We start from the raw sequence: 11275 nt of genomic DNA, 5'->3' as shown, positions 1-11275 counted from the left end.
CTCACTCTGCTCTCCTGCTTGCTAGTAATCGATGACATATTTATAATATCATCAATAAGCTTGTGGCGAATCTATCTTAGTTCTAAAGAACCTGGAGTTGAATTCACGGTTAATAGCCTGACAGTGCTATAAATTCGAGGCAAAAAAGTGAGACAATCTTTATACCACGAAGACTGTGGAACTCTGCAGGCTCTTTTGTTCTTCAAACCACCACCTCTGCACAGATCTCACAATATTTTTCATTTCAGAAGGTAGGATAGCTGTTCATGATAATACAAGCGTTGAGAATAGAGGTAGGCAATGACTTTCTAATAATTTACGCCTTGATGGTCGGGGAGACTTCCGTATAGAGAATTCTGTTCACGAATTAGTATGCTGTTGGCGGAGAGACCGCGTTCACTGAATTGCCCGGAAAAAGACTTGTAAGCTGAATTTCGAAAATTCTGCTTTTCCCGCCAGCACGGCATAAATGTAGTTTTACAGATCAAAATCTCAATGTCGATTCTAATATTTTACTTAAGAGGAGCTTACGCTCAGGGAAAAAAGGCACTGAAACGAAGACAAACGGAAGTTAAAGTTACTGTTGGAAGAGGTGGTAAAGGGCATTTTCGTGACTCGTGATCGGCCCTTTTTTTTTTCCCCGTGAAACATGAAATGACCAATTTTTTCCTCGGGAATCGTGATTTCCATAGTCGCCGTGCACCGTGATTTTCCGAAACGTTCTCTTTTATTTTTCGTGAAGCGTGAAATGCCAATGTCGTATTTTTCGTGAATTGTGAAAGGGCTGCTTTATTTTCCGTGAAACGTGATCTATACCCCACCCCCCCCCCCCCACCCCTTTACCACCCCCTTGGAAATCTAAGACATAGGAAACATTGCTGTGAGAGAACAGTTACTTCCACGATAGTTTCTTAACAGCCCCGGAACAGAAGACTGCCTCATAATGTGGCGTTAGCCCAAATGGGACGGGGTGGAGAGACGATCACTGATTCTGGGTGTCCCTCCCAAGATCTGTTTGCAGTTCGTTTCCAAGAATAATGGATTTTCAATCCTTTAATGGCTCCAGTTATTCCTGTAGAATTAAAACTTTTTTTAACCCTCTCCTAATCGCTTTAAATTTTCGTTTTCCAAGAGACCTTGCTTCTCTGAAGCTCGAAACGCAACCAGGGGTATATTCTTACGCTTCTATGGCCTTCCATTGCAAAGGAACATAAATGGACAAAATTAGTGTTTAAAATATAATACAAAACGCAGTCAGTTAAACAGCTCATTCTGCTGTCGGGGTTACGAAAATCGTTCTCGTTTCTGTATAAATATTGTAAGCCACTCATCACTGTTTTAGCTAGCTATTTCAAATAGCTGGCTAGGCTACAGTCACTCTACAACACTTTGACTTTCATAATGATGTCAGATTCAGATTTTTTCAGATTTTTATTGTTTTGCACTATTGCATTTCACTTTTACAGGAATTCAAAAATGATAGCTATTCTGTGTGCTTTGCTCTTCGTTTTGGTTCATGGATGTGCGGGTTGTGATACGGTTAAGTATTGTGGTTTTCTTTCTTTATACAAAATTAATGAATGTTCGAATTTGTCGGGAACTCTAAAATATCTTGATGAAGGGATGAAAGTGATCGAAAGTGACCCTCTCTTAGTCTCTGTAGTATGACACGATTAAGAATATAGTCCATCCCCATGGAAAGGATCGCCTTGTCCCGTTTAGATGTTTTGAAAGCAACCACATGATGTTTTCGAAGCGCTTTCGAAACTATTCATTTCTTCCGAGAAGCAAGAATTGTTCTCGAACTGAATTTTAAATAAACTCTTGACAGTTTCTTTCCTTTCTCTTTTACGGATATGTAGTCACATCCCGCGTGGATCTATGCGACCAGTCGCGCGAGTTCCGGTGCCGGAGCCTTTCTGAAGGTTCAGACTGGAGGAAGTTCAAAAGTCCGGAGTGTGTCGTTCACAGGTTATGGCCTGAAAGATCCTGCTACAGGTATTCGACGTTTTCTGCACTCTCATGTACAAAAGTAAATATTCTTCCTTCAGTTAAAGAATGACTAAAGACCAGGGCGAACACGCCCTTACCACTGACTCCTTCCTCTTTCCACCCAACATTAAAACGAAGGTTAGCAAGTGCAGGTTAGCAAGAGCTGGTTGGGTTAAGGCAAACTGAACCGTCAATTGAAATTCTGTACCTTACCAAGGGGATGGTTATTTAACCCAGCAAAATTTAGAGGGGCACATAAAGATGCTAAGATTTATGTTGGAGGCTCCAGGCGTTTAGAGGAACAACCTAAGATGTTAAGATTTATGTTGGAAGGTCCAGGAGCTTAAAGCGGGGGCACCCAACGGATCGTTTCGGTAAATTATCTGTTCGGAAGGCCTTTAATCACCTCTGATTTTCTGAAGAGAATTGTCACCTCGAACTTTCGTGACATGAGAAATTTAATATATGTTGTTTTCGGATTATAAAAAATGTGGTTTGGGGCGCCGAAAAAAGGTCCGCTATCATTTCCGGAAAGGCGATAAGACCTAAGGTTTTCGGGGAATGGACAAAAAAGTCCTAATAAATTCGAGAATACTCAAGTTCCCCTAGAATAACCGAACAGATAAAACTTTTTAGCGCAACTTAAAATTGACCTACAGAACTTCAAAAGTACTCCAGATAGCCTAAAACAGCGTTTAAAAGCATTTGAGAGAAAACGGTCGTTGGGTGCCCCTGCTTAAAGGAGCAAACTAAAATGCAAAGATTTCGGTTGGAAGGTTCAGGAGCGTGCATAATATCTTGTTTGGCGCTTATATATCACGCATGGATTACGTAACCAAAACGTATCTTTTGGTTAGTTGCTATACTGACAGAAGACGGTCAAAGCCAAAAAAGTGACCAAAAAAATACAACGAAGAGCTTTTTCGGTCTTCATAACCATTCCCCTTTGTTAACTATGGCTTTATTTGACAGTTTGTTTTAATAATATAATCGCGCTTTACTTTCAGATTTACACATTGAAAAGGACAACGTTAGAATGAAGATCGCCATCAAGTACCTTGAAGGGAACAACGATTACTATCTCTCTGCAGAAAGCGCGGGCAAAGTACAATTTCGTGTAAGTTTCATTGGAGTAACATTAATGTTGTGCGGGGTGAGTGAGGTAATAGCCATTAGAGTTTCAGAGGTAAGGCGTGACATGAAACGGCTGTCTAACCACGCATGCGTGAAGCAGTCAAATGATATCCACAGTTGGGGTTATATATACAAATGACAGTTGATGGAGAAACAGGACTGATTTTTCGCGTCGAAGTAGTGTGAAACGCTTGAGTCCTTGCACTATTTTATGGTTGAACAACAAAATTTTGGAAATTTAACTACTTCAACGAAAATCAACCAAAAGTGGCACTTGGTGATGCACATACTCGCGCTTGTTGGATTTAGATGACTACGATAGCCATCGAGGCTATCTATCATCTCTTATAATCCATCACATTTTTTTGCTTGTGCGCGATTGGTCTAAACGCTTCACGTGACTAAATATTCCCCAGCTTAAACTGGGGAAAATCCGAGTGATATCAAAACTGCATGTGTTGCGAAAAATATTGGAAGGACAATAAACACAATAGCCTCCATTTGGTGAGAAAATATCCTCGGATATCTGTTCCTCAAAGCTCACAGTTTTTCTCGAGCTACGCTCTCGGAAAATTGTTCGCTTCTAGGAACAGATAATGTCCGATGGCAAATATCCGAGGATATTTCTTCTCGAAATGGAGGCTATTGTTTATTTATTATCCAACAGCAGCGAATACAGTCCAAATAACGGTACAAATATACAGCGATATTGTACAGTAGAAATCCTGTTTGCCGGACAGGTCGGCGCACGCACGCACACTCTTGTCACACTCTCCCTCTTTCAGTGATAAATTTATTGACTACAGCAGTTGGATACTAAATCTCCTATTAGATGTTTTGGTCTGTAGTATCGCTTTTTATTTTTACTCGTTGTTTGTACTTTGACTCGCCCTACGGGCTCCTCAAAATACGGCACAACTCATAAAACTATACAGCGATACTACACACCAAAACATCCAATAAGTTATATATACTCAACGCGCGCTGGTGGAATAATGGTTAAATAGTCCACTGGGATATTGCACGCACGATTAAACTGAACGTTAAAAGTGGTTTAATGCAAGACCAAATTATTCGTCCGACCCCAACAGAATGAATGATTCCATCGTTTTCACTCAAATATGTTTTACGGGTTCCTTTTATTCTGAACAGGATTGCTATGTTATCAGACAGAAGCATATTAGATTATTACTGTGGTTCTAACAACATCATCGCTTTTTTCTTTATTTATTTTATCGACAGAAATTGGATAACTTCCCCACAGAAGACAAATACTTCTTTGGGGTTCAAAGAATTTCGTCCAAGAAGTACGCCTTCAAGTCGGTCGACACGGGAGAGTATCTCCATACAGATTCTAATGGCAGGGCTTTCATGAGGGCAGTGCCGTCCTCGGGCCTCCGGGATAATAAGCCTCAAGATCAATATACATGGTTCGGGATTGTTTTGCACTCTAAGAGTGACGACTAAAGATATGAAACCAAAGTAAATGTATCTGTGGTTTGGTCGGAAAATAAAAGTTGCGAAATAAACAATGGCTAGCATGTTGATGAAGAAATATCGGACAGAGTATGGGAGAATTGGAAAGTTAATCTAAGCATTCAGCTGCAACCGAGATGGAATTAAACTCTCTCTGAATTGTCCCTAACTTTCTCTCTCGTTAATTTACGTTTGCAATGGGTTATGAAAACAATTGGAGATAAAGGAGACTTGTTCAGTTCAGTGTCGTAAAAACAAAACCAAAGTTATCACTCTAGCCAATCACAAAGCAAACAGACAATCAAATTAACCAATCAGAACTTGAAGTAGACATGTTGTGGACACAAAGCGCGGGAAAACGTGTGCGAGCGAGTTGCGATTGGTTGTGGTTTTACTTCTGATTGGATCAAAAAGTGGCGCGAGTTTGTAAGCCAATCGCGTAGCGTTACAATGTAAAACCAATTACTTTTCGACGCTCAAATGAATACAACTCTATTTTATCATTAATCCTTTTGTAATCTTAAGCAAACAAACTGCAATAATGTCACAATCGTATTTACATAACTCTATGGCTCAAAACGACCACCCAACTGATCAAAGTGCTCTTTATAACATTAAACTGTTCTAACAGTTAAATTGAAGAAGGAAACCAGGAGTCCACTAGAGTTTTGAGGGAGAAAAGGATTCCAACTTTTAATTCTCTTTTAAAATCAGTTACTCGGGATGTTTTTTCTTCCTGTCATTGCTGCTTGCTTAAGTCTTAAATCATCATGTGCGAGTAATGCAAAACTTAATAAATAACCAAATTAAACGACCTTGTGTTAACGGGAAGGCTGTGCACTTTTTTTCCCGAAATCTACAAATATAATCCTACTTCAAAATTTCAGGAGTTAGAGATTGGCTCTGATTAACATATTCAATTGACATAAAATAAAAATCTGTGAGACAGATCTTTTGTCAACAAAGAAAACGTGAAATTTTGCTTATTTCAGAAATATTTTGCATAAATATTTAATTAGAACCCTACAGAAAAACCAGTTAATGCGTTAAATCCCTGCCCATAGTGCGAAACATACCCATGCTGGACCAAAATGTTCAAAGTTAATCTCAGAGGTAGGTAAAAACTAAGTAAAAATTAATATCGCAAATACTATTTGCAGATCCAAACTGTCCCTAACCATGATATGGCAACCGAAAAATTTATTTCAGTATTTCAGTCAGAATGAATTCAGAAAAAAAACGTGACATGGCTGAAAATCTTTAACACTTATTCACAGGAAACACAACAAAAGCAGTCGCTTGAAAACAATCATTTGTGAGCCGACCGAAAGGTTTTGACGAGATTCTAAAAAATGCTATAGGTCTGAACGCATCAAAAACACACTACGTGCAACGGCTGATGGGCAGATCATCCCGTTATTCGAGTTGAATTAAGGTTAGTGCACAGGCAATTAAAAAAATTGTATTAGTGTGACTCCGCGCGACCGAAGGCAAACTTGCAGGTCACGAACAGGCAGAAACGCGTTAAGGTACAAACTTTCACTTGGAAAAAAATATCCCAAGGATATATATTCTTGCACATAGAAAGCCTATTCCTTAATTCTCTGTTAAAACTTCTATTTTTATTTTAATTTGCGATGTGAGATGAATCAAGGTTTAAATGTAAAATGAAAAAGAAAAAAGCAATAATCACTTTTTAAATTGGGTATTGACGCTACTGATTCTCGGAGGTAGCTTTCAACATGAGCTGAGTTCGTGTCGAAAAAGCCAACTGGTCTAGATCTGCCCCCAACTAGTTGGGATTTTTAACAAGTTTCTAGCTGTTAAATTACAATATTTGTTTCTTCTTTCGAAAAGGGGCCACAATACAAACTACTGGGACAGCAGTAATTGTGTTTGCCTTGTAAATCCTGTTTTTTTCACTCTATTTTATTTATCTTTTTAAGCGCGAACTCTGACCTTGACATTTTTAATCTTGATAAAAATCACATCTTGACGATGTCGAAAACGCTTTATTCTCTCTTATTTTCTTATTGAAATATTAGTTTTTGTTTTTTCTTTAGAAACTAATTAAACTTTACTAAAATCAAACTTGTGAGAAATTATCTTAACCATGAACGACCAAGTTTTTCAAAAGCATCACTCACGTTACAAATCTTTTATCCTCGATGGCAGTTTTATTTAGGAGATTATCACTAATGAAACATTATTAAACTTGTGGGGAGTCTGTCCTAGCTGTGAAGAAGCCCAGTCAGCTTCTTAATGAACTCTTTCTGAAACTGTCTAAACTATGACAGGCAAAATAGCACCGAGATTCTCCAAATGGAATAAAATATATGGAAAAAGAACTGAGGCTTTTTGTTATATTTTACATAGAAAAAACGCCCTCCTTGCCTGGTGCTTTTTCATGCCTAGATTGCCATTCTATGAGGTCATCCTCCTCTTCCTAGAGAATCATTCTATGACTTCACTCTGCTTTCCTGTTTGTTGGCAATCGATGATTTATTCAACATCCCAAGTCGAATTACTATAAATCGATGACGAAATAATAAGACTATAATCGTACCACAAGGAGTGGGTGTGTGAAACTTTACTGGCAGTTTCGTTCTTCACCGCGATCTCCAAACTTCAAGTCATCTGACCTTTTCCGCTTCCGAAGGTAAGTGAGCTCTTCACAAAATATACTATCGTAAGAACGCCAATATTTTTTAGAAAACATAAGCCTTGACGGCGGTGATAACATCCTTAAACGAAAAACCTGTCCTTGAGGTTTTTAGTTTCAGATGGGCGCTGGTCGAGACAGACCTCATTCAATTACTTGGAAAAAAAACGGATCTTTTTTGACGATTTTGTAAAAAAAATCTGCTTTTCACGCCTATACTGTAAACTTGGCTAATTTTAGTGATTAAAATCTTAGTGTTAATTCTGATATGTTGATATTTTCTTAAAGAGGGTTTAATGTTCTAGGGAAAGAGAAGTAAAGTAAGGCACAAAGATATTGAACTTAACATATCATAATAAATCTATCACAAACGAGGAAAAGTTATTGTGGAGGAAGTGTTTCCCCGAATACCGTAAGTTCAATACTACACTAAAATAAAATCTAGCAAAAATGTACTGACATGAACATTAAGTTCCGGTCCCAGGTATATTCAAAAGGAACAGGTGCTATTGATTTTCAATCATTTAATGACTCCATGTTCCTCTCGGATTATGACCCTACTTTTTTTCGGCCATCTTTTCTTTAGGTTTTAAGCTGGCCTTATTCGATCTTCTGTTGCGCGAGAGACCATATACTAGTAATTTGACTAAATTTAACTATATTCTATCTATCCTAGTGGTGAGTTTATCTTAGCCCTGTAAAAGCAGTTGTCCTCAATCGAGTAGGTAGACTAAGTCTTTCTAAGTCTTTCACTTTTACGTGCATTTAAATTTGCAGGAATTAAACAATGATTACCATTCTGTGTGCTTTGCTTGTCGTTTTGGTTCACGGATGTGCGGCCACGGGCAGTGCTAAGGTAAAACATGAATTAAAACTTAAAGGTTTTGTAGAAGTGTAATACCTTTCCCTGGAGAGGATCGCTGGCTTAACACCTTCCCCAACCCTAACGTGGTCTTTCTCCCGCACTATTTAGGTTTCTCTAACCTGATATGGCGTTTTCCCGTAAAATCAGGGGGAAAGGGAATGGTGCCAATCTGTATCCTGCACTCTCCCTTTTCCTGCTCGGCTTCAACCCGTATATCGGGTGGAGAAGGGAGAGTTCAGAGCCTCGACTAACAACTCATGGAAACTAAGAGACCACAGTCTCTTGTGGAAACACAAAACAGTCTTACTAGCGCTCCATCCGGAAAGCTCGATCCGGTTTCCAATGTCTCACTTTGATAAAGTGAGCATACTCGAAGTAAAATTTTACTCTGTTGAAGAAACACATATGATGTAAGTGGCCTTTTTGTGTTCGTGAAATTTGTTGCAGCATCTCAGCACAAAAGATAACGAAACAAATCTTTCTCAAGATTTGTTGACAATTGAAAACACCGACTCGGACTTGAAAGTGCACGAGCTGCATTATGTAAATGAGCTAGTTGTACGCGTCAGACTTTCCTTTCAAAAACTTTTGGAAACTCGCCAAACAAGCAGAAACAATAAGAAACCATGAAAAACAGGTTTTGGTTATGATTAAGCATTGTCTGAGAAACTCACAAATTAACTCGATACCAGAGTAGAGAGTTTTCTTGCTATATTCTTAAGTTAAAACAAACGCAAAAGCATGTACGCGTAAGCTTACAACTAGCGCGAGCAGATCTTATTATTCATTCCCAGCGCGAGATTAAAGTCTTGTTTTCGACCCTGAAAAACCCACCTTTTCCGTTAGCTCAGAGCATAAAACTACATATAAGAGACCTGGTTCTTATTTCCTGCCTTATTCCCCGCCTTATTCCCTGCCTTATTCCCTGCCATCGCCGTGAAAAATCTGCAAGAGAATCTCGCAACTCTCACCATTTGATCACGCAACGTGACAACATCCACGCGAGAGTCCCCGATACGTGCGTGGATCCGCGCGTATATATGACGTCAGGATGGCGCAATCTGTTCTAAAAATAGAAAAATTGTCCCATATCATAGGTGCGTCTCCGTCCCCGATTATGGCTCCTGTCAACACTTATGGTGTTTTGAACACGGCCAAGACTAATTACAAAAAAAAAGAGCCTAGAAGTTACAGTCGTTCCTCTCTTTAGTGTTAAGCGGACACCCTCGGGGAAATGGAAGGTGGCCGCTTAAGGACGTTCGCGCTAATTGTTTCTGCGCATCCTTTCTGCGCACGCAAATTGACTCGTCATGTCATGCATCGATGCGCGTGCTAAGTAATAAAAGGAACGATGACAGGGCAGATGGCCATTGCTGTAGCTTTGCCTCCATTTAACGATGTTGGACGTTCGGTGACCCCTATTTTTCTTTTAATGGATTATTTTCTCTACCGGTTTTCTATACGTTTAGCGAAAAAATGAAGAAAATCTATCGATTAGCAGTTATTTAGAAGTTAATCCCGTTATTTTTAGCTCTTCGTTTATCTGTGCGGCGGTTTCAAATGCCTCTGGAAGGGTTAAGTTTTGTAAAATCGTTGGCAACATTTGGAAATACTTACGCAACAGACCCACTTCCACAAGATCGTTTGCCTCCGTTGACTCACTCGATATTTTTAACTATAAACCCCTGTAGACCATGCTGAATTACGGGCGCCAATGTTTCAAAATCAGGGTAGTTTTCCACACGCTTTATCTATGAAACAAAGTCGTTGACCCCCAAAATTTTTTTGCATTTCTGACACAAGAAACTCATTATCTGACTGCAGTAAAAATATTTTAAAAAATTTACGACTGGAAAATTTTCGTCCTAACGTCCTTAATAGGGGTTCGCCGCTTAACAGGGGTTTGTTCGGGATTAGCATGAGGCTCAGTGCAAACTTCAATTTATTCAAATACAAACATGCTGATGGCAACAAGGAATCACGTGAATTCACTATAAACGTGTGTCGGAAATTTTTTAGCGGTGGTCACTTTACGTTTCGGATTTGTATCTGACTTGGCCTTTTCGAAAATAAAGTGAAATTACGTGTTTTAAATTAAATAAATTATAGAAAACACTCCTCTGTAGGACCAAAGGTGGCCAGGCCACTTAATATTGGTGACCGGTAATTATAGGGGTTATATTTACAGTTTTTTATTAAAAAAAAATTTCGGGACTTTGATAACTGGCCGCTTAACAGGGAGTGGCCGCTCAATAGAGGTTCGACTGTATGACTTTGCTGTTGTCTGCTCTACTTTCAGAATTCTACCTGTAAAGGAGTGATGCTAAACTTGCGAATGCCTTCAGGTACAGAGAAGGGAAGAACGATTTCTATTTGTGTGTAGAAAGCGAAGGCAAAGTACTACTTCGTGTAAGTGAAATGAATATTGATGTTACAATCTTGTGTCATTAATAGTGCTAATCCTGTACGAGGCAAGTATTGCAATTATATTAAGAGGGGTTCCCTTTAAAGTGCTAGTATGATGAAATTCTCGATATCCATTTTTTTACATTTTCGTACACAATAGGTATTTCCTAGATATCTTGCCAAATTTCAATCTGTTACGAACATTAGACTTCGCGGTTTTTGGACCTTTATTTCCGAAAATTTACGGCCGCCATTAATTTTCCTTGTTGGTTGAGAATTTGTGAATTTGAGAAAATAGTGTCATTTTCTCAAAAATACCGCACGGGTTGAAATTATAATAACAATTAATGTAGAAAATTGCACAAATATATGAGCCAAAGTTTTGTTATTCTTTATGCGAATTGCTGTACTGATTGTTATTATAATTTCAACCCTTGTGGTGTTTTTGAGAAATGACGTCATTTTCTCCAATTTTCAACCAAGACTTGAAACTAGGAAAATTAATAGCGGGCGTAAATTCTCGGAAATAAAGGTCAGAAAAACATGAGTTATAATGTTCGTAATAGATTGAAATTTGCAAAGATATGCAGGAAAGACCTATTGTGTACAAAAATGTAAAAAAATGGGCATCGAGAATTTGATCATAGTGGCACTTAAAAGGAGATGGTCACTCCAAAAGACGTATTTTTTTTGTCAACGCTAATAAAAACCTTGCACTAAGTTTAGCCATTCACTGATGA

At 38.7% G+C, this 11275-nt stretch overlaps 1 protein-coding gene across 1 annotated transcript; it reads left to right on the top strand.

The window, feature by feature from the left end:
- The first annotated feature begins 130 nt into the window (after nt 1-130).
- LOC149097551 (uncharacterized) lies at nt 131-4658 on the top strand. Its single transcript, XM_089280237.1, has 5 exons — nt 131-251; nt 1467-1539; nt 1863-1998; nt 3000-3109; nt 4369-4658. The coding sequence occupies exons 2-5, from the start codon at nt 1477-1479 to the stop codon at nt 4591-4593; spliced, it is 534 nt and encodes a 177-aa protein (XP_089136363.1). The 5' UTR covers nt 131-251; nt 1467-1476; the 3' UTR covers nt 4594-4658.
- Nucleotides 4659-11275: the final 6617 nt, after the last annotated feature.

The sequence above is a fragment of the Orbicella faveolata genome, unplaced genomic scaffold (genome assembly GCF_042242905.1).
Source record: "Orbicella faveolata isolate gen_17 unplaced genomic scaffold, um_ofav_v1 contig_47, whole genome shotgun sequence".
Lineage (NCBI taxonomy): Eukaryota > Metazoa > Cnidaria > Anthozoa > Scleractinia > Merulinidae > Orbicella > Orbicella faveolata.
This window is presented reverse-complemented; position numbering and strand designations above follow the sequence as displayed.

Excerpts from the sequence above, each read along its gene's own strand:
- LOC149097551 (XM_089280237.1), top strand. The coding sequence starts at position 1,477 with ATGATAGCTATTCTGTGTGCTTTGCTCTTCGTTTTGGTTCATGGATGT. Across the intron at positions 1,999-2,999 it reads CCTGAAAGATCCTGCTACAG|ATTTACACATTGAAAAGGAC; the intron begins GTATTCGACGTT and ends CTTTACTTTCAG. Across the intron at positions 3,110-4,368 it reads CGGGCAAAGTACAATTTCGT|AAATTGGATAACTTCCCCAC; the intron begins GTAAGTTTCATT and ends TTTTATCGACAG.